The sequence below is a fragment of the Phocoena phocoena genome, chromosome 13 (assembly GCF_963924675.1).
Source record: "Phocoena phocoena chromosome 13, mPhoPho1.1, whole genome shotgun sequence".
Classification (NCBI taxonomy): domain Eukaryota; kingdom Metazoa; phylum Chordata; class Mammalia; order Artiodactyla; family Phocoenidae; genus Phocoena; species Phocoena phocoena.
Window position 1 is genome coordinate 66,514,638 of NC_089231.1, and position 27,879 is coordinate 66,542,516.

At 48.0% G+C, this 27,879-nt stretch overlaps 1 protein-coding gene across 5 annotated transcripts in view; it reads right to left on the reverse strand.

Moving 5' to 3' along the window:
* The window catches only part of SFI1 (SFI1 centrin binding protein), a 71,032-nt gene that overhangs the window by 2,233 nt on the left and 40,920 nt on the right, over positions 1 to 27,879 (reverse strand). For 2 of the 5 annotated variants that reach the window (XM_065889379.1, XM_065889376.1), the window contains 18 exons: positions 27,507 to 27,599; positions 25,705 to 25,802; positions 24,191 to 24,257; positions 20,805 to 20,935; positions 10,034 to 10,115; positions 9,538 to 9,716; positions 8,770 to 8,845; positions 8,171 to 8,266; positions 7,683 to 7,759; positions 6,749 to 6,851; positions 5,433 to 5,529; positions 2,813 to 2,973; positions 2,301 to 2,375; positions 1,670 to 1,744; positions 1,402 to 1,578; positions 1,066 to 1,328; positions 364 to 444; positions 25 to 238 (listed from right to left, as the gene is read on the reverse strand). In XM_065889379.1, coding sequence (XP_065745451.1) covers positions 25 to 238; positions 364 to 444; positions 1,066 to 1,328; positions 1,402 to 1,578; positions 1,670 to 1,744; positions 2,301 to 2,375; positions 2,813 to 2,973; positions 5,433 to 5,529; positions 6,749 to 6,851; positions 7,683 to 7,759; positions 8,171 to 8,266; positions 8,770 to 8,845; positions 9,538 to 9,716; positions 10,034 to 10,115; positions 20,805 to 20,935; positions 24,191 to 24,257; positions 25,705 to 25,802; positions 27,507 to 27,599 — 2,145 coding nt within the window. The remainder of the gene's footprint in view (positions 1 to 24; positions 239 to 363; positions 445 to 1,065; positions 1,329 to 1,401; positions 1,579 to 1,669; positions 1,745 to 2,300; positions 2,376 to 2,812; positions 2,974 to 5,432; positions 5,530 to 6,748; positions 6,852 to 7,682; positions 7,760 to 8,170; positions 8,267 to 8,769; positions 8,846 to 9,537; positions 9,717 to 10,033; positions 10,116 to 20,804; positions 20,936 to 24,190; positions 24,258 to 25,704; positions 25,803 to 27,506; positions 27,600 to 27,879) is intronic. The other 3 variants (XM_065889378.1, XM_065889377.1, XM_065889380.1) reach the window with 2 other exon arrangements.

Here is a 27,879-nt window from a genome sequence, read left to right on the forward strand (position 1 = left end):
CCCCAGGTAACCAGGGGGACTTACCCAGGTGTGTGCTTCCGCCCCACGCATCATGAAGGAAGAAGGGGGCAACAGCTCCGGGCCTGTACTCGCTGTGGGCGGTGGCTTCAGGCCAGGGGTGCTTGGCAGGGGGCTGCTTGGGTCCAGTGCTGTCTGGGCTTTTGCCAGGAAGGGTGTTGTCAGCGCAAGGCCTGTTGGCTGGACCTCGCCTAGGCCATGCTCCCACAGTGCCTCAGGCCTGAGCAGAGGGAAGACAGGAGCTGGTCAGGCGTGGTACCCTCCCGAGGAGGACAGAAGGGGGGCCACCGGCCCTGAAGTCCCCAGAATCACACCACCTACCCCTGCGCCCCGAGGGTGCCACACCCCAGGGGCGTCTGGCTCTCAATGGGCTCCAGCAGGAAGCTTGGGCGTCGCGGTTGCTTTCTTGCCCAGCGGGCAGCATTCCTGGGAAGAAACACAGGCTGTTCCTCCAGGCTGCCCAGGGGCTGCTTGGAGCCTGAGACTTCTGTGAGGCGGGGTAATCCAGTCCGACCCCTTCCATCTTACAGGGAGACTGAAGAGAGAAGGAAAGGCTCCGCCCCAGGCACCCTACTGAACTTCTAGTAATTCCAGTGAGCCTGCTGGCGACGGGTGCTCCACCCATGCTGTCTCACTTGACCCAGGCAACCAGGCTGGAGCAGGCTCAGAGATGGGGCCCTTGTCAGCTACAGCAGCAGAGCATGTGGGGATGGGGCGGGGCCAGGTCACAAAAAAGTGGGGTTTCCAAGAGGGTACCTGTTTCCTGGCTGTCACGGGAGATGTGGGGAGACTACCAGGTCTTGCGGGGGAGGGGGGCTGCCCAACGGCCCATTCCTTTGCTAAGGAACCGTACATTCTCTCCCACGCTCGGGAGGAACAGAGGCTATGGTCCCTTTGGTTAGGGACGAAGAATGGGGGCGCAGGATCCTGTACAGAGGGTTCCGAGTGGCTCGGCCATGACCCTCGGGGCCCAGTGTCATTCCTGTACCATCCAAGCTTTGCCGCAGGTGGAAGCAAGGAGGAAGAGGTGAGGGAAGGGCTACTCACAGCTCCAGGAGTTGGGTGTCCCCAGCGGCCGACGGCAGGCTGTCCAGAGCTCCCCGAAGCCCACGAGGAGCTGTTGTCCTCTTGGTCTCCAGGGAGGCATTGCCAGCCCCAGCAGCAAGGTGGCTGGGAAGGGGACCCTCAAACGTCACTCTCCTGCTGCACACAGTGGACGTAGGGGGCTGAGGCTCCCTGCCCAGGCCCAGCGCCTTCTGCTTCCAGAGCGTGGCACAGCGACGGACCACGCGGTGGAGACTGTGGGCCGCCTGCAACCAGCCTCTGGTCAGGTCGTGCTGTGCCTACCCGCTCCCCACAGAAGGGTGGGGGACCCCGGCCCACCTGCACCTGCTGCTGGGCGTGCAGCTGCTGCCGGAAGGCCTTCATGCCCGCTGCAAAGCACAGGAGGCGCGTGACGCCCTCCCGGAGGAGCTGCTGGTGGTAGGCCTGCACTGCCCGCTCCTGCCGCGCCTTCTTTCTCCTCATCTCCAGCACGAAGCCCAGCCATGCAGCCCACACCTCCAGGGAGAGGAGGAGGTGAGGCCCAGCCCTCCTGCTCAGGCTCCCTCCACCGGGGCACGGTCCGCTCCTAGGACAGGGAGCCCATTACCTTCGCCTGTAGTGAGAAGGCCCAGAACCACAGGGCCCGCGCCGTGTCCTGCTGCTCCCGCCTCCTGTTCGCCAGCTACGGGCCAGAAAGGAAATGTCTCCTTAGGGAGGCCACCCTGACCCCATGGCCCCGGTCACTCTCCGACCCTCTCTAGTCAGGCCTGCCCTGAGGTGGGGAGGGGGGGTGTCAAGGAAGCTCTTTTGGGAAGAACAAAGGCCAGGAGCTCTGGGGTTGGGAGCAGTGAGGCAGTGCGCCGGGCTCCAGTGAGAAAAGCTAGGACTGCCTGCACTGCGGGCCCGAGGGTGAGAGGGACCTGGCCCATGAAGGGCCACTAAGCAGGACGCAGCCCCACTGGGTGTTTTATCAAGGCCTTGGCAAAGACCTAAAATGCATTTCCTATTCATTTCTGGATATTACCCTGACAAGTTTTCAACATGACACTGTAGAAACATGGCCCTGAAGTGACTTGGCTTTAAACAGATTCCAAGTGAAGGAAGCTGGTGGTGCCAGGAGGTGGCTGGGGGTGGGGGAACCCTGGGAAGAGGGTGATATGAGAAATGATGAGCTAGAGGTGGGCTCAGGAGGCAGCAGGAGGAGGGGGAGTGAGAAGGGGCTTCTCCACGGCTCCCACCTGCTGTCTCCACTGGTGGAAGCAGGTCCGGCTGAGTGTCTGGGCCAGGAGTCGGGCAGCCTGTCTCTGCAGAAGCTGGGGAGAGAGTGCACACAGGGGGCTGTGTGCCCGGTGCAGCCAGGTGCCCACACCCGGAGCCCCTGTGGGCGGTGCAGGCTCCAGGCCCAAGTGAACCATCCTCCCACCACCAGGAGTCATCCTGGTTGAAGCCAAGGGCCTCCTGCCCCAGACAGGGGTGCCCAGATGCCTCAGTAGGTCACCCAGCTCTGACAGGCATGGTTCACACTGAACCAAGTTCTTTGCTGAGCCATCTTCCACCCAGAAGGCCGGCTTCCCCAGCCTTCACTGAACACCCAGAAGGGCAGCCTTGCGCCCGCAGGACTCCAACCACCCAGCATCCACAACAGAAGCAGTAAGTGCTTCTGGAAAGACCTTTCCTCCTCGCGATGCGGTCTCCTGGCCCAGACAGCCCCGCTGCACAGGGGAACTCGGAGGGTTGCCATCTGCCTCACCCTCTTCCTGATGCAGCTCAGATGGTGCACCTTCCACCGGGCCATGGCCTGCAGCAGCAGCTGCCGGCGGTAAAGCTGCATGACCCTCTCCATCTGGACCCTCTGCTGGGCTGTGCTCCAGCTGCGGTCCCTCCAGCGCCGAAACCAGATCCTGAGACAGCCTAAGGCGGGTCGGAGTCAGTTTGCTCTTTTGGAGGAAGTATCAATATATGGACGACTATGCAGTGGTGAAAGTTTAGAGGGTGGAGAAGGCTGTGTGGGGACAGAACTAGGGTGTCAGCCCACACTCGGTGAGACACCACGTGTGGACGGTAGCCACCCTGGGAGGAGAGCTCCGGCCACCCACCTTCAGTGACTATGCACTCCCTGACTGGAAGCAGATATGCTGCTTACCACTGGGCCCTCCAAGGGCCCCCCGCCCCCAGCCATAACCCTGTGCACAGCGACCACAGGTGTGCCAGGGCCCCAGCGGAACTGCCCACAAGATGCTGCTAGGCACATGAACGAGAAGACCCTGGGTCTGAGGGAGTGGGAGGCAGTGGCCCCATTTTCCAGAGAGGAAAACGAGGCTCAGAGGCCCAGGCAGCCTGAGACAGGCTGGGGAGAAGCAAGGTGCCTGCTGGCCGTGTCCTGCCCGGGCTCCACAGGCAGGCAGGGGCCACACCCTGCATTGCGTCTGTGTCACCAGATTCTCTCTTGAGGGAGCAAGCACTCTCTTCTGATTTTTTTCCTCTTCTTCAGCCCCAAGAGGAGTTTCTTTTAGAGAAAACAGAAGAGAGCTGACCCCAAGGCACAGAGGCCAAGATGGGGTTGTCCTCCAGGACCTGCCGGAGGTGGGCAGGGAAAGCCACGTTCACAAGCTTGGAGGCGTTAGCACTAAGTGCTGAAATTTCCCAGGTCCTGCTTTATGCGGGGATATCTTAGCCTCACTGGACCCTCATGATCAACTCCAGAGGCAGGTACTATCATCCCCATCCACAGACGGAGACACCAAGGCTGAGAGGAGGCCGTGCCCGAGGTCGTATAGCCAGCAGGCGGCCCTGCCTGCACCTCTCAAGCACCGATCAGCGTGAGTGTCCACGACTCTGTCCTCCTGCACCACCTAGCCCAGCCCTGGACCGCTAAGGTGTGCCTGAGACTCAGAGGCCTTAATTAAGCCAAGACATGGTCCCACAGGTACTGACTGCACATCTGTGTGCTGACAACACAGTGTCTTCTCACATGGTCTCCCCGGTCCTCTGTACCAGCCCTAATGGACACAGCGAGCCCAGGGCCAGCCACGTGCTGCCACCCCGTCTAAGGAAAGCTGCCGCCTGCAGGCCAGCGGAGGGAAGAAGCTTTAGATGTGTCCTGTGCCTGTCACCTCCCCACAGTGGCCGCCTGACCCAAACTGGAAGGCCCACGCAGTGCCGGTGCCAAAACTCTGGTCCAAGCAGAGGCCAGGGACGGGCTGAGCCCCTCGGCATCTTTCCTGGGAATGACTAGAAACATAGCCCTGGTTTCTGGGGCAAGGGGCAGCCTGAGGACACAGAGAAGCATGCTGAGGGCGGACCAGGTGTGGGATTCTGGACCCCAGGATTCCATTCAGGGGGAAGCAGGATCTGTGTTCATCAACACAAGAAAATAGTCAGAACCAAACCTAAGTGGATTGTCCTGGAACAAATGCTATTAAGCCAATTTAACAACTTGGTCCGTTTTCTCTCTGGTCTGATTTAAACCATTTCCATTTGTTTTCTCATTTATTCTAATAGGAGCTGCCTCTTTAGAGCATCAGACTCCCCGCAGCAGAGCCAAGGGCCTCTGTTTCCACGCGTCTCTTGAACAGAGGCTCCATGTGGACCGTTTCCCAGGCTGTTTGTACGGCAGGTCACGGGACTACCTGGTGCCAATCAGGCAAGTCCCTGCTCCCTAAACGGGCAAGGAAGCGGACTCTGACACGACGGGGCTGACTTGAAAAGCAGCCACCGCCTTCCCATGAAAGCGCCCCACCCCAGCAACCCCCAAGTCCCCCGTTCCAGCTCCGTGTCTGCATTTCTCTGTAGGTCTCAAGCCTTGGCCTTTCATTTTAATATAAATTGGTTGGCAATCAGTTGGGAAGAGAAAGTGAAGATGTACTGGACTGAATAGTTACTCCCTACCAAGTTCACGTCCATCCTGGAACCTCAGAGCTGATGTTATTTGGGCAGAGGGTCGGTGCAGTGCAGTAACTGACAGCTAAAGTGGGCTGGGGCTGGGCCCTTAATCCCGCATGACTGGTGTCCTTCTAAGGAGAGACACAGATACACAGGGAAGACAGCCATGTGACAACAGGGCCGAGGCTGGAGTGACCTGTCTACAACCTGAGGAACAGCAAGGATTGCCGGGAGCCACCAGAAGTTGGACAAGGCAGGAAAAGGGGCCTCCCCTAGAGCCTTCGGAGGGAGCACAGCCCTGCCGACACCCGAGTTTGGACTCAAGAGAACAATTGTCTGTTGTTTTAAAGTCTGTGGTCCTTGGTTACCTCAGCAACAGGAAGCTAATACACATGAGAAAGAGACAAGAGACTGAGGGGAAGCACCTTGGGAGAATAAAGAAAGCTGTGTCCTTCACAGGCCTCTCCTCAGCTTCTGGGCCCACTTACCCCTATTCAGTGCCACCTGGGCGTCCCTGACAGCCTGGCCCTCCTGCTGTCGGTAGTATATCTGCACTGACACTGCCTCCCGCCACGCGATCAGGACCTATGGGCAGAAGAAGAATAGAGGGGTGATCACGGCATGTCCCGACTCCCCGGGGTCACCCCAGCTCTGCAGGCAGCTCCTCGTGGAATGAGGCCAGGTGTACGGCACTCACACACGTTCCAGAAAGCGCCCGCCGTCCACGCAGATGGCAGGCAACCATGCCCAGCACCCTCGCTGGAAACCTTGTATCTCAGGCGACAGGACCAGAGGAGCTAAACTTCATACCATGTCATGAAGAAGTCAAGTCCTCACGTGGGCTTTCATTCTACTATTTGTTAAATGGAAGCCTTACGTTTCACGCACTTTCACATATGAGGTACATACGAAATCACAGTAGCAGAACACAGTAGCAGAACCAGAACACAGTAGCAGAACACAAATCACACGCCTGCTCCCCTAACAGTCACGAACTCCATCCCCCCACAAAGGCCTCCTCCCTTCTGAGCCATGAAGCCAAGCAGAGTCCTGACCATCCTTCCAGGAGGAGGGGACACACATGCTGGCCTCGGAGCATTCCTGAGAGCAGACTGCACCCTGACCATGTGTAATTAACACTCATCTGTGGAGGCTCCAAAGCTGTCAGCGCCAGTCCCGGCCTGCCAGTGCGGGGCTCCCAGCTAAGTGCTTTCTTCTAAAACACCCCAGAGTCCAGGGACCACCTCTGTCATGTCATTTGAGTCTCTTGTCTAGTGACACGTCTTCTTCTCATAGCCATGTCCCTCCCCCAGCACGTGGGCCCAGGCCACACCAAGTGGCATTTTGGGGGCCACTTCCCAGCGACAATGACCAATGACCTCACATTTCTGGATGCTCTACAGAAAGCCCACACAGTCACGAGTCCCGCGAGGCCGATGAGCAGGATGGGGGAAAGGGGGCAGCCAAGCATCCTATGCTGACACAAGGGACAGAGGTGTGGCGACTTACACGATTTGTCCCCGCGGAAAACTCCACATGTGTGGGAAATACTGGTTCTGGTAAGAGCTGGTTCATACTCACTACATGCCATGCTTTTGTTTTAAAGGATATTGGTCCGTACTTCAGTACAATAAACAAGTGAAGAAACCCACCTGCGGGCACAGCTGTGTGTGCTGGAGAAGGGAGCCATCTCGTTTTCTAGGCTCCTCATTCAGCTCAAACCTCCACAGCCACCCCCCACGCCACCCCCTCACAGGAACACGGCCCCCACCCCCCGGCGACCAGCTGGCTTGCCAGGGCTCACCTTGGAGCACAGGGTCCTTTTGTAGTGAGCTGCTGCTCGAGAGGCTTTCTTTGCTTCGTCCGCTTGGGCCACGGCATTCTCTCTCCAGCGACGTAATGCACCCCTGCGGGTACATGGGGGGACAGGGTGATATGGATGTGAACAGTGCGAGGCTCTTCAGCCTGGTCCTGAATTGAGGTCTCCCTGTGCCCAAGTGTATCTGTCGCGCTGACAGCCACGTTTACGTTGACTCCACACCCTGCACACGGCTGAGCTGCTCTGTGCAGGTGCCATGGGAGCACCACAGGCACTGCAGCCTCGTGCATACACTCACCACGGGGAACACTAAGCCATTTCCAGGTGACGATGACACAGGTGATGCATCCATGATAAGAGAGGTGGAGACGGGGAAAATGGAGGAAGGGCACAGGCAGCCTGGAACAGCATGTGCTGAACAAACACAGAGGCAGGAAAAGAGCGAGCGGAAATGAGGGAGGGAGTAGTTTAGAGATTGGCTCAGCAGGAGCTGCGGGACAGGCTTCGTAGGCAGTGGAGCTGAGAGGTGTAAGTGAGTCCACGGGTGTGAGAGACACAGATGGTCCCAGAGGCTGGGAGAAAGGCCTGGAGAGCCGGGGGTGGGGGGACTGACTGGGAGCTGAGAGGAGGTGAAAAGGCGAATCCTGCAGGTCTGAACTGGGCAAGGAGAGGCGCTCAGACGAGCAAGACACGCAGGAGATGGCGCAGCTGCTTCCCAGAGGCCCTGCTCTGCACACAGTGCGGGTGCAAGACGTGAGGGGCCCAGGAAACGGTGCTTGCTGTGGAAAAGCCAAAGCCACGCTCTGAGCAGCACGAGGCAGCCAGGCCCCATCGCCTGGCCCTCGTCGGGGCCCCAGCCCACCCGGGTCTGCAGTCTGCTCCCTGTTCCTCAGGCTGGGCTGGGGCCATGGAGACTCACCGCAGCAGCCGCCTCTCGTGCCGGCTCTCCCGGGCTGCCACCTCCTGAAGGACGCTCCGCACCCGGCTCTGGTAAACCTGCAGACGACCAGGAGGACTGGAGGCTACCCCAGGCCCACACCACTCCCCACTCTCAGGCAGCCGCAGAGGTACAGGAGCTGTGATGCCCAGAGCGCTCACCACAGAGGGCGGGGAGCGGGCAGGAGCCCACCCAACAACAGGGAGAGGACTTGCTAAGCTCTCACCTGGTGAGTCCAACCACTGGACCCCTGACAAGGAGTCCCCCTGGTAGTAAGGCTGGTACCCTGGGCAAGGATGGGAGAACTTAGCTCTGCAGTGTAAGACCCACGGCCAGGGCACTTGCCCTGAGTCTTGTGGAATTACTACTCTGTTTTGGGAGGGGCAGGAAGAACAAGGAAGGGAAACAAAGCCTCCAGAATCCCCCTCCCTACCAGGCAAGGAGATTTGGAGGAAAGCAGCATCTCCTACCCCCCAGGTCTGCAGCGCCCTGTACAGCAAGGTGTGCTGGCGATGCAGGTCGGCTCGCATCAGCTTCTGCTGCTCGGCACTGTGCAGGGCCAGGCGCTGTGGACACAGGGGACAGCTGGCTGCTGTGGGCCCAGGGCCAAGGAGGGCTCGGACGTGCCTCCGTTTCACACTTCGTTTGGGGGAGCTTGGGTAAGGTGCTTACTAACCTCCGAGCCCCAGCACCTGCCTCTATAAACGTGCTCCTCTTAGGGGTTTGTGAGGCTCACAGGGAGCAAGTGCCTGGCTGCGGGTAAACGCTGACCGATTTCAGCTTTAACATTTTTCATCCTGAAGGGGATGCCTGTGACCAGTTAGATCAGGAACTTTAAATTCAGAGCGTTACGGAAGAACAGCCTGGCAGCTAACAGAACACGGAACTGTGAGCCAATCATCTCATGAAACCAGGTTAGCACTGCACCTGCACCCTGGCCTCCTCCCCACGCTCGGAAGCAGGTGGTTTCCGAGGGACCGTGGAGGAGACCGTATGTTCGCCCTGAGCGTGACACATGGCTCCACCTGCCCATAACCCCACGCGGGCCGCACTTGTGCCAAAGCCTCACCTCCCTCCACCTGCTCCAGGCCCAACACAGGAGCTGTGCCGCGTGGAACCGTGCAGCCCGTGCCCTGCCCGTCCTCCTGTGGGGAGACAGTCAGTGCTCAACCCAGGTCCTCCAAGGGCCCTCTCGAGGGGCACCCCTTCTCAGCCCCTGGCCCCTGCTCAGTGGTTCTTCAACATGGACGGGAACCAAGACCCTTTCAGAAGAGCTGCCGAAGGATTTAGGTTCTCCACCCAGAAAAGCACACACGAAACCAAATTTTTGTGGACAACTTCACAGAGCTCTGTATTCGTGTGGTAATAGGTAACTGAAGAGGAGGTTAAATGTGGCCAGAGTTTGAAAGGTGAGAGACCCTCAGAGCATGAAGTAGATCTAGAGAGGAACCAAGGCAGGATGACGCCTGCAGGGAACACAGGGGCACCTGCCCTGGCCCCTAACCACATGGCAAGGTAAAAACTGCCACGACCTGCCCCTGGGCATGGTTGCTTCGAATGGGCCCCAATCAGTGAGCAGGATGTAGCTGATGGACAGGACCTAAGATCCACAGGCACATCTGACCAGCCGAGTTCCTGAGTCCAAGAGATCCATGTGGTGCCCCAGGAGCCTTTCCCTACAGGCCTGGTCTTGCTTAGACTGTTTCAAGTTGAATTTCCAGAACTTAAGACCAGAGTCTACGCTAACACGACCCCTCAGACTGATGCTCAGTGCTGCTACTACAGTCAAAGCTGCCCTGACCTGGGAAGGGCTTCAAAGGCAGAAGCGGCCACTCACTCTGTTCTGAGCCCTCGGGCACTCTCTCTCCAGACACAGAAAGCCTTCCTGAGCCACCTGAGGCGGTGGTGGGCACAGGCCACTGCTTGTCGCTGCCACTCCAGGCGATGTGCTACTGCCTGCTGGCACCACGTGGACCAGGACCTCCGCAGAAACTGCCGCTCTGCGTGGAGTACGGCCTGCGGCAGGGAGAGATCAGAATGGGTCAAGTAGGAGGCAATACAGAAGCCAGGGAGTCTGCAGGCCACAAAGGATGACCAAGGCAGAAGAACTGGATGTGCAGGAGCTGCTCTGGCCTAGAAGCCATCTGTAAACTCCACTGACAAAGGAAACAGATGCCCAGACCCTGCCCCTGCCTCATGAGTCCTGGTCACAGGCAGGTCGCCCTTCAGGGTGGGTCTGGGTCTGGATAGTGTCCTAGGAGGGGAGGCAGTGAGTGCAAAGGCTTGAAGCAGGTCCTCCCGGTCCCAGTACCTCCTAGGGGAGAACCACTTACCATTCTCTCTGCCAAGCGGTGTTCTCGATGGTGAGATACCTTCTGACACCAAAGTGCAAACAACTGCTTCTCTAACATCACCCTAAAAGAACCCAAATGAATAAGAGTAAACAACTCCAAAAGAATGAGAAGTTCCAAATAATTGGATTTTTTCTTTTATAAGCTTCCATTAAGAGCGAAATAAGCCTAGGTGGGGAGGAAGGAAAGCATACAATAGACAAAAACCCCACAAATGACCCAACACATTCCACATTATTTCTGGCCTCACCCAGACGGTACAAAAAAGACTCAGACTTTGAGACCCTATTTCTTCATCCACCCCACGTTGAATTACCAATGGTGCTCAATGCTCACAGTGAAAGTCCTTCCAGTCCATGCTGAGCAGTCAGGCTGCTGCTATACAAATTCTTGGGGGAAGTAGTTAAAAAAACAGATGCCAGGGCTTTCCTGGTGGCGCAGTGGTTGAGAGTCTGCCTGCCGATGCAGGGGACACGGGTTCGTGCCCCGGTCCGGGAGGATCCCACATGCCGCAGAGCGGCTGGGCCCATGAGCCATGGCCACTGGGCCTGTGCGTCCGGAGCCTGTGCTCTGCAACGGGAGAGGCCCCAACGGTGAGAGGCCCGCGTACCGCAAAAAAAACAAAACAAAACAAAACAAAAAAAACAGATACCAGACCCCCAAAGCTGAGCTGGGCCCTAGGAAATGGAATTTTAAACAAGTATTCCAGGTGAGGTGAAGAGAGAGACAGGTTTGTCACCTTTGCCTACTTGCACACCATAATGACATCAAAACCTGCAAAAGCAGCACTGGGATTACTGGTCAACAGACTGCAGGGAATGTGTCTCGGCAAAGCCATCAGGACTGACACTGTGGGACAGAAGAAGACGGCTCCCCTGGCATTTAACCCATCAGACACACCACTCAAAACACTGCCAACCACGACACAGCAACTGGTCCTAGGCCTGCCCTCCAGCCATGTGTATTACAAAATGGGACAAGCTATATGAAGCACCTGCTTCCAGGCACTGGGCAACAGGCAATGCAGACGTGATACTTAAGAGATGGGAAACATGCAAGGTTAGCCCCTTGGCTGCCCAGGCCCTCTCCTGGGGGCAGTTTCTGGGCACTGGGGGCAGGGGAGGGAGTCCAATGAGAGCACGACAGTCTCACTGAGCTGAGGCAGAGACTGGAGTTCGAGACCAGAGAGGAGGAACTGGGTGGACATGTGTGGCCTTCCCAGGCCTGGGCGGTAGTGACCCTACCCCACCCCCAGGCATGCTCATGGACACCTTGTGCTCTCCACAGATGAGGCTGCACGAGCAGACTCCACGAGCCCTAGCAGAGCAGCTGCTGCAGAGCTAAGAGATGAATGGAAATACCAGAGGTTGGACAGGGCTGGGAGAGGGAGTTCTGGCCTAGTCAGAGTGAAGAGACCTCGCCGGGAACCTCAGACTCAGAAAGGCTAGGCCCTAAGAATAAAAGTCATGCCCTAACCCTGAATACAAAGTCAAAAAAGACCCACACAAAGAAAGAATAAAACCACACTGGACAGGATCAACAGGAACCACCAGAATAAACATGAACCATCACCTGCCAGAACAAAATGCAACACATTGAAAAGAAGCTGAAAACAATGACCCAAATGTTGGAATTGGCAAACACTTAAAAAGAGCTATTATATGTAAGTTTTGTATTTTAATGAAAAGATGAACAAAATTAGTTACCAGACAGGGACTCTCATAAGAGAAACAAACTACAAAAAAAGAACTAAATGGTTTGGTGGTTCCTCAAGAAGTTAAACACAGAATTACCATATTGATCCAGTAATTCCACTCCTAGGTATATAGCCAAAGGATTAAAAGCAGGGACTCAAACAGGTGCTCACAGCAGCATTATTCACAATAGCCAAAAGGTGGAAACAACCTATCTATCAACCTGACCTATCAACACATGGATGGAAAAACAAATTGTGGTATGTCCATACAATGGAATATTATTAAGCCATAAAAAGGAATGAAATTCTTACATGTGCTACAATACGGATAAACCTTGAAAACGTCATGCTAAGTGGACTAAGTCAGGCACAAAATGACAAATATTTTATGGTTCCACTTACATGAGGTACATAGAATAGGCATTGCAGAGACAGAAAGTAGGTTAGAGGTTACCTGGACTGGGAGTAGATGAGAGTGAAAAGCTACTGTTTAATGGGTACAGAGTTTCTGTTTAGGATGATGAAAAAGTTCTAAAAGTGGATAGTGGTGATGACTGTATAATACTGTGAATGTACTTAATGCCACTGAATTGTGTACTTGAAAATGGTTAAAATGGTAAGTTTAAAAAAAATTATCTTAATGATTCAGTTTATTTCAGTGGAATATTAGAACTGAAAATAGATGCATATGTATATATACATGTTTTAATTTAAAAGTAAATGGAAAATAAAGCCAAACAAATTGAAGAGGAAAGATTTAAGGAGACTAATCAACTAAGCATCTTGAAAACGTAACTTCCCTTTGAAATAAGAAATATTATATCCTTTTGGCAAGTCTTTCCTTTCAGTATAATAATAGCTACTAAGACATATAACTTTTTAATTTTAGGTCCAAGAGGCATTCACGGATTAAGATTAAAAGATAAATTCTTTCCCATTCCTCTCTTCTCCACATTTTCCTTCCATTTTCTCAGCTTTTATTTTACTGTCTGCTGTGATGCTATGTGGATAACTCATTTTTTAAAAAATAATTTATTTATTTTTGGCTGCATTAGGTCTCTGTTGTGCACACAGGCTTTCTCTAGTTGCAGCGAACGGGGGCTACTCTTTGTTGCGGTGCATGGGCTTCAGTAGTTGTGGCTTGCGGGCTCTAGAGCGCAGGCTCAGTAGTTGTGGTGCACGGGCTTAGTTGCTCCGCATGTGGGATCTTCCCAGACCAGGGCTCGAACCCGTGTCCCCTGCATTGGCAGGCAGATTCTTAACCACTGAGCCAAGAAGGAAGTCCCCCACAACTCATTTTTGACTGAAATACTTCCAACTATCAAACGATACAGTAGACAGAAACACCAACTGACAAGACAATTAATTACCTTTACAGAAATCTTGCCACTTTATACTGAAATATTTAAAATCATGTTCTTCACACCAAAATGAAACTAATTTTATATTTTTAAAAAATTAATAATTACAATTCCTCTTTGGTTGTTTCTTTTGTGATTGTAATAAATACATAAAATACTGAGCAAACTTCATCTTTTAAAATATAAAATGGTAAGTTTTATGTTACATGTTTTACCACAATTTTAAAAATAAAAGGAAGCAAATGAAAATCCTAGAACTGATAAGTACCGTATCTGAAGTAGAAAAGTCAATGGATGGGCTACAAATTAGAAACTGCATAAGAAAGACCACTGAACTTGAAGACAGATCAAGAGAAAAGTATCCAATCCAAACACCAGAGAGAAAAAGGGAAGAAAAATATTGAACAGAGCCTCGGTGACCTGTGGGACAATATTAAGTGATCTAACACTCAAATTATGAGTCTCAGAAGGAGAGGAGAGCAGATATAGGGTAGATAAATTACTTGAAGAAATAAAAGACTTCCCAAATTTGGTTGGAGTGGGGGTGGGGTGACACCTCTGATCCAAGCAGCTCAGTGAACCCCAAGCAGGACAAACATAAGAAGACTACACCTAAATACATCACACCCTAAATGCTGAAAACCAAAGATTGGTAAGAACATCTTAAAAGGAAAGGAAGAGAGACAGGTTACATTCAGGGATACAATACAAATGACACGTGACTTTTCATCAGAAATAATGGAGGTGAGAAGACAACAGAACACTGTCTTAAAAACACTTGGACTGATTCACTTTGTTATAAACCAGAAACTAACACACCATTGTAAAGCAATTATACTCCAATAAAGATGTTAAAAAAAAAAAACACTTGCAAGTGAGGGGATGGAGAAAACAACTCATTGTTCCGTAGCCAGGGAAAAGTCCTTTAAATATGAGACAGTGAAATGAGCATAAAACAAAAGCTGAGATGGTTCATCTCCAGCTAACCTGTACTCTATAAAAATGTCAAAGGAGGGCTTCCCTGGTGGCACAGTGGTTCAGAGTCTGCCTGCCAATGCAGGGGACACGGGTTCATGCCCCAGTCCGGGAAGATCCCACGTGCTGCAGAGCAGCTGGGCCCGTAAGCCATGGCCGCTGAGCCTGTGCGTCCAGAGCCTGTGCTCCTCAACGGGAGAAGCCACAACAGTGAAAGGCCCGCATACCGCAAAAAAAAAAAAAAAAAAAAAAAATAGTGTTGAGAAAACTGGACAACCACATGTAAAAGAATAAAACTAGACCACTATTTTACAGCACACACAAAAATTAACTCAAAATGTATTAAACACTTGAATGTATGACCTGAAACCATAAAAATCCTAGAAGAAAATACAGGCAGTACAACCTCTGACATTGGTCTTAGCAATATCTTTCTGGATACACCTCATTCAGGCAAAAGAAACAAAAGCAAAAATAAACAAATGGACTACGTCAAACTAAAAATCTAGGTAGAAAGAACAAAATAGAGCTTACATCAATTAAAGAAAAATAAACAAGAAAATTAGCAAAAGTTGGCTTTTTAAAAGAACAAATTCTTAGCAAGACTGATGAAGAAAAAAAGAGAAACACAAATTAGCAAAATCAGGAATGAAAGTGGTGGTATCATTCCAGATTCTACAGACAATAAAGGGCACCTTTTTAAATTAAAAAAAAAAAAGAAAAGAAAAAACAGAAACTCTAGGCCCAGATAATTTCACTAGGAAATTCCATCAAAAATTTAAAGAAATAATACCAACCTTAAAAAGCCTTTCAGAAAATAAAGGCAAAACATTACAAGAGAACTATAGACCAATATCCCTTGTGAAAGTATATGTAAAAAAATTTAACAAAACATTAACAGACCAAAATCAATATGTAAAACGGATAATACATCACGACCAAGTTGGGTTTGTCTCAGGAATACAAGGTTGATTTAACATTTGAAAACCAGGAAAACTATATGATCATCTCAGTAAATGTGGAAAGAGCATTTGGCAAAATTTATCCACCATTCATAATAAAAACAGTCAGAAAACTAAGAATAGAAGGGAACATTCTCAGTCTAATAAAGGGCATCTATAAAAAGCTAATGCCTCAACAGTGAAATACTAACTGCTTTTGTTTTCCCCCTAAGATTGGGAAAAAGACAAGTATGTACCCTCTTATCACTTCTATTCAATACCTTATTGGAGATCTTAGCCAGTGCAATAAGAGGGAAAAAAAAGCATACAGACTGAGAAGTATAATTAAGTTGCCTTTGTTTACACATGACATGATTATTTATGCAGAAACCCTATGCAATTTTAAAAGGAAGAAAGGATGAACTAAAACTAGTAAGTGAATTTAGAAATTTAGAATGGTCATGGAACTCAAGGTATCGACTGTACTTCTATATATTAGGACAAACAATTAGAAAATGAATTTTAAAAGTAATTCCATTTACAACAGCATCAAAAAAATTAGATATTTAGGAATAAATTTAACAAAATGTATACATAACTTCAATGCAAAGTTACAAAACACTGCTGACAAAAATTAAAGAAAACCTATATAAATGGAGGATGTACCAAGTTCTTTTTATGGGAAGTCTCAATATGGTTAAGATATCGAATCTCGGGCTTCCCTGGTGGCGCAGTGGTTGAGAGTCCGCCTGCCAATGCAGGGGACACGGGTTCCTACCCCGGTCCGGGAAGATCCTACATGCCGCGGAGCAGCTGGGCCCGTGAGCCATGGCCGCTGAGCCTGCGCGTCCGGAGCCTGTGCTCCACAACGGGAGAGGCCACGACAGTGAGAGGCCCGTGTACCACAAAAAAAACAAAAAAAAAAACCAAAAAAAAAAACGATATCGAATCTCCCCTAAATTAATCTATACAGATTCAGTGTTATTCCAAACAAAATCCCAGGAAGAATAAACTGATTTCAAAACCTGCTATAAAGATACAGTAATCAAAATAGTATCTTAATGGCATAAGAATAAACACAATAAACACATAGATAAATGAAACAGAAAAGAAAGTCCAGAAATAGATACAAACATATATGGCCGGGCTTCCCTGGCGGCGCAGTGGTTGAGAGTCTGCCTGCCGATGCAGAGGACACGGGTTCGTGCCCTGGTCCGGGAAGATCCCACGTGCCGTGGAGCGGCTGGGCCCGTGAGCCATGGCCGTTGAGCCTGCGTGTCCGGAGCCTGTGCTCCGCAACGGGAGAGGCCACAACAGTGAGAGGCCCACACACCACACAAAAAAAAACATATACGGCCAATTGATTTTCAACAAAGGTGCCAAGGCAATTTAATGGGGGAATGCAAATCTTCTCAAGAAATGGTGCTGGACTGCATGTTGCAACTAAGAGCCCACAAGCTGCAACTAAGAAGTCCTCATGCCGCAACTAAGAAGTCCACGTGCCGCAACTAAGAAGTACGCATGCCACAACAAAGATCCTGTGTGCCACAGCTAAGACCTGGCGCAGCATGCATACATGAATGAATAATTAAATAAATATTAAAAAAAAAAAGAAATGGTGCTGGAAAAAACTGAAGAACAGAAAAAAAAAAAATCCTTGACTCCTACCTCATACCACATACAGAAAAAATGTCAAGATGATCACAGACCTAAATGTAAATGCTAAAACTAGAAAGCTTCTGGAGAAAATGTAGGAAGATATCTTTTGAGATCTTGGAGTAGGCAAATTATTTTAGAGAGAACCCCCAAATCACTGATTATAAAAGAAAAAAACTGAGGAAATGGACTGTATTAAAATTTTTTTTTAACCACCACAATATAATTTTTCTACTTTTAATTTTTATTATTATTATTTTTAATTTCTTTTTTTTGGCCGCACTGTGCAGCATGTGGGATCTTAGTTCCCTGACCAGGGATTGAACCCGGGCCCCCTGCACTGGAAGCACAGAGTCTTAACCACTGGACCACCAGGAAAGTTCCCCTGGACTATATCGAAATTAAACACTTCCACTCATCAAAAAAACATATATATATATTAATTCATTTCAGTACATATATAACCACCTACTTAGCTCTCAAGTAAAAAGAAAATACTGTTAAAAAATGGAAAAGCAAGCCACACACTGGAAGAAAATATTTTTAATACCTAGTCCAATAAAAGAAATAATACGAACCAGAATATATTTTTTAAAAACTTCTACAAATCAATAAGAATTTTAAAAAGACATATGACCCAATTTTTTAAAAAGCGAGGAAAAAGACTTGAACAGACACTTCACAAAAGATATAAAATGGTCAATAAGCACATGATAAAGGCTGAAAGAGTCAAAACCTGTCTGGTATTCAAAGAATGAAAATCAGCTCAGATTGAAAAGAAAGAACAGCTCTACCATTCATCAGTCACACAGAAAGCCAACTGCAAAGAAACACTGTTTCTCTCAACGTCATGCAAGATGCCACAAGGACCCCTCTTTGGATGGTTATTGCTTCCTCACCAGTGATGCCCCAGACAAGCTCTGCTATGTCCATTCACTCCTGAGGATACTCATGACAGCTCTCCCTAGTGAGTCCCTCCTCAACTTGCCTCAGAAACAGCAATAAATCCAAAACAGATCCCTGTTTCTCTTAGAGTCTCCTCAGTTCCTTCAGTGGGAGCCCAAATATTACAAATTCCCTTCCCTCAGGTACAGCAGCAATCCAGAGTTCCTCTGGAATTCCCTCCTTCCTGGCAATCAATCTGACTTGGTCAAATTACAGAGGCTTCTGTTCCTGGCTCATTAGGCTTTAAAGAAATGCTGGACAATCATTAGTCGTCAGGAAAATGAGACAGCACTCCACACCCACCGTAACGGCTAAGTTAAAAAGACTGTCAAAAACAAAGTTGGTGAGGATGTGGAGCAAGCAGAATTCTCAGATTTGCTGGTGGGAGCATAAAATGATGCAACCACCTGTAAGATTAAGCATAAACCCACCCCTGATCCAGAAGTCTACTTCTTGGTATCTACGCAAGAGAAATGAAAACATATTCCACTAAAACAAACGTTCACGGCAGTCTTACGCATAATGGCCTCAAACTGGAAACAACTCCTCTGTTAAAATGGATCAAAATACTGTCTTAGATTCATACAATAGAATACTACTCGGCAAATAAAAAACAGCTACAGATACATGCTACAACCTGGCACAATCTCAAAAACATTACGCTGAACTTTAAAAGACTTGCAGGCACAATAGAGTACGTACTGCATGATCTCACTGTACAAAGTTCAAAAACATGCAAAATTAACCTAGAATGTCAGAAATCAGAACAGTGGTTATTTATGCAGGATAGGAACTGGCTGGAAAAGGGCTTGAAGGAGCTTTCTGGGGTGATGGAAATGTTCCGTATCTTGACTGGGGTGTTGATTATCCAGAGATGTAATTTGTAAAAACTCATCAATCTCTTTACTTAACATCTGTACCTTTCACTGTATGTAAATTTTAGCTCAATTTAAAAAAAAAAAAGGCAAACCAGTCTTGTCTCATTCTCAGTATAATATTTCACTGGCAGGTTAATAAACTACCATTTTTATTCATAATTCGAGATTCCACCATAAATTCCATCCGTATTCCTAAAATATTTTTTTAACTACCCTAAGAATTATGGAAAGATAGAACATACACATTTATTTAGAACTTTGATTTGCTAAACTCCAAACCAAACCTATGTATATTAACTTACCCTAAGAGTCACAAATCAATTCTAGGGGTCAGGGGACAGTTAATATTTTATGCTGGGCACTCTGCTTGTATTTTACATGGATTATCCCACTTAGTTTTCATGACAACCCTGTGAGATAAGGACTATTATCAAATCATCTCCATTTTAAACTTGAGGAAACTGGGGCTCAGAGAGACTGAGTGACTTGTCCAGGGTCACAGAGCTGGCAAGCATGGAGCAAGGGTCGGAATTCGGGCAGGGCTGTCGGCTTCTAGGCCAGGTTCTCAATCACTCTGCCTTCCTGTGAACCAGGATGGGGGGAACCTGAAAAACTAACTTTTCTAAAAAGATCTCACTAAACCTGAAAAAAATAACGCCTAGATCCTCTTCACCATCCTTCAAGCCTCTGTGCTACTTCCTTCCTCTGATTCACCTTCCACGCTTTTGTCTCAAGTGATGGTTCTAAACTCACCCATGCCTGCCCCCCAGCAAAAGCCCTTTTAGGAGCTCCTCTTGGCTGCTTTGAAGGTACCCTCAATTTCTGGTCCCCACAACATGCCAAAATACAAAAAAGCAATAGAACCAAACATGACTCATTTGTAAAGAAAACAAAGGGGTGTGTATGTGTGTGTTTTCGTAGTGAAGCCATTTTTTGAATGAATCTTACACTAGACCTCAACACAGGAACTAAGGAAAGGCGCAGCTGCTCTCTGCAGGGGAGGGGGCAGAGGTAAGTGCTAGACCACGTCAGCCACTTTTCCTTGTGGCCACCCCCTTGAAACATCTTGAACTTTGTGTAAGGAGCCCGGGGTTCTGGCTGATCCTCTCAAACCAGCATTCAGAGTCCTCCAAAGCCAAGTTCACTGCAACTTCTCCCAACGCATGTCCCTCCCCCTTGTTTCACTGTCCTAAGTTGATGCACACTGTCCTCAGGGCAAACTCCCAAACTGTCAACGTACTAGTTCCATGCACCTGCTCAAACACCTGTCCATCATCTACCTGTAGGAGCAGGCAGCCCCTCAGTCTGACCCTCCTCATCCCGTCAGCCATCCTCACCCCCAGCTCACAGAGAGCCTCCCCAGGGCACTTCCCTCAGCACCAGCTCTGAGCTCTGGAAGAACTTGTGCTGACACCATTGAGGACACATGGGTCTATTCTCTTGGACTGTTCTTCAATTGTCCCTTGTATATCAGTCTCTCCTCCTCACCAAGATTTAAAGTTCCTACCCAGTCATCAGAAAGATATTCCTCTTGATCCAGTAGCAAGTACTTGGACTTTGGAATCAGGGAGACTGAATGTAAACCCTAGCTCTGCCACTTAATGGTTGTTTCATGGGTGAGTCATTTATCACTTTGAACCTGTTCTCTCAGGACTGCTGTGAGAAGGAAATTATTAGTGAAGATGATGATGTCACAGGCAAATGAGCTTCTATATTTTCCTTTTTCCCATCACACCGCACCCACCACAGTGGCCAACAGTTAGTCATTAATAATCTCTTCATGACATTCCACCAATAGGTAGCACGGACCTGGCTCTGGGCCAGTTTGCCCCTGTGAGAGCTAAAAGGATGGAGCTCTGCTCCTTGCCTGTTCTAATTTTGTTGACAACGATAATTTCAAGACTTCAAAAAGCCAGGTCTAGCCGAACACAGGAACCAAGCGTTTCAGGGAAATCATGCTCAAGAAAGCCTGCCAAGGCGATGCAAGGTCCAACCACACTCTGATCCAGAAAGCTAATGGGCAGCTTTAACGCGGCTCACGGCAGCTTGTAACGAGGGAACGGGCATAAAACCAGGGCTGTTCTGAAAGCACTTGCTACACAGATAGACACAAGTTTTCCCAGAGAAACACTGACTGTCTTTTTCTGCTAGATGAGCTCAAAGAGCCCACATTATTGAAAATCAAGGAAGAACCAGGGTGTAGGGGACTGGCAGGCTAAGAAACAAAGCAAATGGCTATGTGGGTGGCAGAACTGGACCTGAGACACCTGGCCCAGGGCAGACAGGAGCCGCATGGTGTACCTGTGAAAGCGTGCTGCTCTGGCATAGAGGACTCTCTCCTGCTGGTGCCACTGCCAGAGCCTTCTCCATGCCTGGAAGGCCCCAGGGAGGGCTCGCCGCTGAAAGTGACTGTCTGCTCTGGCCTGCAACAGCTAAAGTAAAACAATGAATGACCTTTATTTGTACTTTACATTAAAAAGAAAAAGACGTTTCAGGGTCACACTCTCGAGGAAGGGATGCTTCCTACACAAACATTTTTTAAAATGAAAATCATTATTTCTAATCTTTGCCAACATGACAGGTGAAAAATGAAATATGATAGGTGAAAATGCTTCCCTTTAAAAGTGAGTTAAGCATCTCTTTATACATTTGTCTATGTATGTGTGTGTATAGATATATATTTATCTAAACTTTTTTCCTATGGCCTAAGTGTTCATCCTCATTGCCCATTTTACTGATTGTCAGAATTTTAACTCTGATATATATGGGCTTTTTCAACCTTAAATTTATTAGTCCTTTGTCTCATTGTTATCAATTTTGTTCCTACCCTGTAAAATATCTTTTGATTTTGTTTATAATGTTTATTTGTAGTACAGATTCTTTAAATTTGTATGTAATTATAAATTTCACTGATACATTAGTAAGACAGACAACTGACATAAGACTATATATGCCTCCATGATCCAAAATTTGGGAGGAAAAGCATATACACGTGTGGCGGCTTTTAAAACAGGACTGCAAATTCTTTCATCCTCCTTCCCTTGAATCTGGGTGGACAGTGACTACTTTGACCAGTAGAGTATAGCGAAAGTGACACTAAGTGACTTCCTAGGCTAGGTCTTAAATGCCCACACAGCTTTTGTCTTGTTCACTGGAAAACTCACTTTTGTTGCCCTGAGCTGCGACACAGGAAGTCTGGCTACCCAGGGGCCACCATGCTGTAAGGAAGCCCAAGCCTCTTGGAGAAGTCATATGCAGGCACTCTGGTTAATAGTCCCAGTAGAGCCCCATCTTCAAGTCATTCCAGCCCAGGAACCAGACTTGTAAGTGAAGAAACTTCTAGATGACTCTAACCCCCTGCCGCTAGATCTTCCCAGTGGAGGTCCCAGTAATCACAGAGCAGAGACCAGCCATTCTTGCTATGTCCTGTCTCAATTTTTGACCCACAAAATCCTTAAGCATAATAAAATGGTAGTTGTTTTAAGCCACTGAGCTTGGGGTGAGTTTTTACAGAGCAACAGAAAACTAAACAGCATTCCTATGTGTGTGTTTGTGAATACATGGGTACACACATTCCTACCCACACAGAGGAAAAAAATACCAGGTTTACTCATCAAATGTCATCTTAAGAGGCAAGATTATGGGTGTTTTAATTTTTTCTTCTTTATGTCTTCTTATACTTCCCAAATTTTCTGTGATGTCTACATACTGCTTATGGGCATTTTCAAATGTAAACAAGAGTAGAAGCAATAGTATAATGAATCCCCTCAAACTTATTGCCCAGCTTCAACAATTAACAAACATTCTTGCCATTCTTTATATATTACTTTTTAAATAGAAAGAAACCCATAATAAATAATATTTTTATCTTTTCCTAAAATAGAAGGAACTGATGAGCTCCTTGGATATCTAAACCAAGAGATAACATTCAGATTGTTAGCTAAAGATTTTTTAAAAAACAACAGCTGAAAAAAAAACAAAACAACAGCTGAGCAGGGCTCTTACTATTTTTCAGACCTTCCACTGTGCAGGCCGTGCTGGAGCCCTGTAAGAGATAAGGACTCTGACCCTCGACCTTCTACCAGTGCTGGGCGCCAGGGTCGAGGAGATCCCTTTTTTCAGGGAGAAACTAAATGAGACCCTTTGCTTCTTTTCCACCTTGAATAAACATAACCTTTCAACTCTGGGGCTCATTTTCTTTTTCAAAAAGGGCTCTTTCTTCACATTCTGTTGTGCTTGCATTCAATGAGCTTAAGAGACCCAGTGGCAATGTCCTTTCCGAAACAGCCACATAATCCAAAGGGACGTGAAAGAATGTACCAATTCTAAACATCTTCTAGGTGTGGAAGGCAAAGGTGACACAAAAACAAACCATACCCTGGGTTAGCCCCATCGAAACACCAAGAACTGAGGTGATCCTTGGGGAAAACTCTGAAGCAATCACCGGCAGCTCATCTGTTTGTTCACTCGTGTGTTCATTCACTCATCCCAATACTAGTCAGCAGCTACCCTTTGTCAACAGTTCAGGAGAAGAATGAGGCAGGACAGGCTGTACCCTCAAGGAGGCCCCAGCCTGGCAGGGAGGGAGGCCAGCCAACAACATGCTATAAGAAAGCTGCACAAGGGGTGGAGCAGGGGGAAGACGTGACACCTGAGCTAAAAGGGCAGCAGGCAGATTGGGAAGCAGGAGCTAGCAGAGAATATTCAGGGAAGGACCGGCAGCTTGACTGAGTGCAGCTGTGAAGGGGCAGAGCGGTAACAGGAATAGGGAGAGAAGTAGATAGAACCAGCTCCCAAAGGAGTCTGTATGCCTCCCATAACTGAGGAACCAGCCAAACTCTTTAGATTCACTGTTAGACTCGAACAGCAGATAGAGGAGGGGGTGGAGAGGACAGCACAAAAATAACCAGGAGGAGCTTCGTTTGTGTCCTCCCGTTTCACCGCAGGGATGGCCAAACAGAGGCCTGCCTGCGTAGTCTACCTCCCACTGCAAGGCCTGTGCAGACATCATCAGTTGAACACACACTCCCCTGAGCCTGAACGTGGCCTGGAAAATCCTTCTCGGTTCAGCGCTCCAGACGGCTACCTACTATCATTAGAGCCACCCTGGGGCTAAACTACAAGCCCCCCGAGAGCAGGAACTTTGTCTGCTTTGCATCACAGCTGTATCCTCAGTTCTTGGCCTGGCATCTAAGGCATAGCAGCTGCTCAGTAAGTCTTTCTTAAATGGAACTGAATCCGTCTTTTTCTACCTGCCTTCATTAATCACTCAGCCTGACCCCCACCTCCTCCCACCACTGTGGGCACCTGTGTCTCACATCGTTTAGCTCTGGGATATGGCACTCAGGCTCTGCACCTTCCCCAACATCTCCTGAAGGTCTCAGGAGGGGCTAGCTGAGTAATATAATCAACAATTTGGGTCAAGATGTGAATGGAATGGCTGATAACGCTCACCACCTTCAGAGAGCAGCTGCATTTTCAAAGCAGATGAAGGGACAGGAGTTATGCAGACTTTCTGACATCCCTGGGGGGGTCTGGGGCAGATACCTTTGAGCTTTTCACAGTACCCTCTCTTCCAAATCAGAACACCAGACCTCTTGGTACAGGTCTTTCCCGAGAATCTTTCCAAAGCAAACGCATTCAAGAATGTAAGCCAACAGAGCTCCCTGCTCTGAGGAACTCCATACCTGCTGGGATCGCCTCTTCTGAGTATACTGTAACCACAATTTGAAACACTTGCGTAGCAATGTTATTCTGAAATGAAACACATAACACCAAGGTAACTGCCCTCCCACTTTCAGGTTTCAGGTTTTCAGAATTTTGTTTTGATTTTAAGGAAGGTAAATCTGGGCATAGGTACATCTTGAGCGGTAAAGGCACCCCAGGGGTTTCATTCTAAGGGAAATAAGAACCTGTTTTCTGTCATGAAATCTGCCAACCCCCCACCCCGACTTTGGACTGTGGCTTGCCCCCAAAATTTGACAACTTTCTTGTAAAGGTAATTAGACCACCAAGCACAGTGTCTCTGGAACTCAGGTAATATGTATGAAATCCCCCAAATATTCTGAATTTTCTGATTTTACGGCCAAACTCTGGGGCCTGTTTAGGACCACCTGGGTCTGTGACATGCTTTCACACAGTGATACTGAGAGTGAGAACCACATTCAGCTTTGTAAACCAGGATTTAGAATAATGATACATCCTGACAACTCCAAACTGACTCAGTTAAATATTGTGATTCTCACTGACTCATTAAAAAGTGCCCCAAAATCATACCTATAACTATGCAAAATAAGTTAATTATACTCTTGGGAGAGGGTTTATCGAACATTTCTTTTCTTTCTTTCTTTCTTTTTTTTAATTTTATTTTTGGCTGCATTGTGTCCCCGTTGCTATGTGCGGGCTTTCTCTAGTTACTGCGAGCAGGGGCCTCTCTTCATTGTGGTGCTCTGGCTTCTCATTGCGGTGGCTTCTCTTGTTGTGGAGCTCAGGCTCTAGGCGCATGGGCTTCAGTAGCTGTGGCCCGCGGGATCAGTAGCTGTGGCTCGCGGGCTCTAGACCGCAGGCTCAGCAGTTGTGGCTCACAGGCCCATGCTCTGAGGCATGTGGGATCTTCCCAGACCAGGGCCTGAACTCGTGACCCCTGCATTGGCAGGCAGATTCCCAACCACTGCGCCACCAGGGAAGCACTATCGAACATTTCTTGCAGCAAGAAAGTGAATAGTGGTTCCCTCTGAATAGTAAGACTAATGGGTCAAAGGAAGGGGTCCAGGCATTATTTTTAACTTTCTACTTCTTTCCTATACATTCTGAGTTTTTCTTGTGGACATGTGGTGCTTTTATTTATTTTAACTGAATGATTAACTCTAAAAAATTGAGGACACACTCTACACCCTCCAAGACCAAGCCACAAACACCCACTTGCCTGGGCCGTCTCTGTAACACTATCAATGCCTACATTCCAAGATGGAACGTCACTAACACCTGAAAACTGAGGCAGTGGCAGCCGAGCACCAGCACAAACATCCTCATTCTACCTCCCATCCCATCAACCAAAAGGAAAAGGCAAGCTCAAGAACAATGGTTTACAGCAGGGCCTTTCTCAATCTGCCACAGTAACACTGAGGGTGATGATGACTCCTGGAGACCAGCCAGTCAGTCACAACGGGCCCCTGGGGAGCCTGAAGGCCACAGTCCCTACCTGTAGTGGTCCCAGGCAGCACACAGGAAGGGGAGCTGCTCACTTTCCTCCCTCTGTTCAATCTGAGACTGCCAGAGGTTCCAGAACCTGTGCAGTAGCTGCAGCAAAACAGGAAGGAAACAGAAGTTGATTAAGGCAAAAGGTAAAATGATCTCTCTTGACCCATTAGTTAGCAAATCTGTAACTCCAGAAGACTGTAAGCTCCCCCAAAGCAGTAATTACCTCAATTTGGAGCACCCAACATATAAAAGATTTGCAAAATAATTATGGCCAAGCAATATGGAATTATTCTGGGCCAACATAAAAGGCAAAAAGCTGGATCTACCAAATCTATGTAAATCAGAATGAAGAAGGTATTCCTAATCTGGGCCTCATGGAAGACAAAGCCATTTTAGAAGTTAAAACTGATCTTATCACCTACTACTGCCTATAAAGTAGTCTTGCCAAAAAGTGTTTAACTTCAATCTAATCAAGCCCTTAGATCTAACTTCTAGTTTATAAGAGCTACACAGGAAAAAGGAAAATCAAATGACGTCAGAATGAAACAGAAAATTGGAGAATATGGAATTCCTTTTCAAAAGGAATTGAAAAGGAATTGGCATTCCTTGGCATTCCTTTTCAAAAGGTTAATGTTATTAAGAAAGATAGTGTACGTTATGCTAAGTGAAATAAGCCAATCACAAAAGGGCAAATACTGTAAATATGAGGTACCTAGAACAGTCAAATTCAAAGAGACAGAAAGGAGAATGGTGGTTGCCAGGGGCTGGGGGAGGAGAAGGAGAATGGGAGTTATTGTTTAATTCACAGAGTTTCAGTTTTGCAAGATGAAAGAGGTTCTGGACATGGATAATGGTGATGGTTGCACAATAATGTGAATGTACTTAACGCCACTGAACTGTACACTTAAAAACGGTTAAGATGATAAATTCTGTGTATTTTACAATTAAAAACTAAACATGAAAAAAAAAACTAAACATGTTAAACAAAAGAAGTGGGGGTGGGGGGACTGTTATTGATTAAGAGTCTTAAGAGACATAACCAAATGTAGAGTGAGCCATCAATCCTTAATTGAATCCTGGTTTTAATAAAACAGCTATAAAGACATTTTGGGGGCAACTGGGGAAATTTGAATATGGGTTGGGTATTAGTTAATATTAGAGCATTACTGTTCATTTTGTTAGGGATGATAATGATACTGTGGTTATGCAGGAAAATGTTCTTACTTTTGGGCAATACATACTGAAATGTTTAGGTGTAAAAGTGTCATAATGTCTGTAATTTACTTTGAAATGATTTGGGGAAAAAAAGCAAATATTAACAATTGTTGAATTTAGATGGTAAAATAGAGGTTTATTACACTATTCTTTATATTTTTCTGTATGCTTGAACATTTTCACAATTAGAATGCCCCTTTCTCCTACACTCAGAAACACAATCTACAGGTGGAGATAGAATGTTTGTTGCCCTCAGGTAAATTTAACCACTAAAGACAACAGACTCACAGTGCAAACATAACCAAAGCCTCCTGGAATGCAAGACTTAAAGTGTATTCCCTAGGTCAAGGTTGGAATCCACAGTCCCTGACCTCTGATTCAACTATCAATTTTTTTAGCAAACAGATAAAAAAATGGGATTAAACAAGAGAAGAATAAGAGTTTCTCTAGCCTCTGGCATAGATTACTAAAGAAAATGGACACTAAGGATTTGGCGTCTAAAGGTCTGAACAAACCTCTAAGCACAAAGGTTAAAAGAAAAAGAGAATGGCCATCAGAAGAGGTGCCTTGATACAGAAGAGGACTCACCGTGACATCATGTTGCTGGTGAGCAAGATTCTTTCTTATTCGTTGGAGATGGGCATGGGCCACATTGTCTTTTAGGGCTCTAAAGCAAAAATGCTGTGAAAAGAAGAATGGACACAAATCAGTGGTGTGTCTGTAACAATAAGAGCAATGCCCAAGAGGGTGGCAAGAAGCTCAGTAGTAGCTGTTCACAGCTGCTCCCGTGTCCCAGAGAGTGTTTCTGTTCTGAGATTCAATTGAGAGCCTGATACAAGCCAGCCTGCACAGTAGACACTTAATAAATAGCTGTGGGACCACTCCCTGCAGTCCACAGATACTGCACAGGAACAAACACACCCGCACCTCTGACCAGGAGAGGTCCCTGTGACCCAGATGG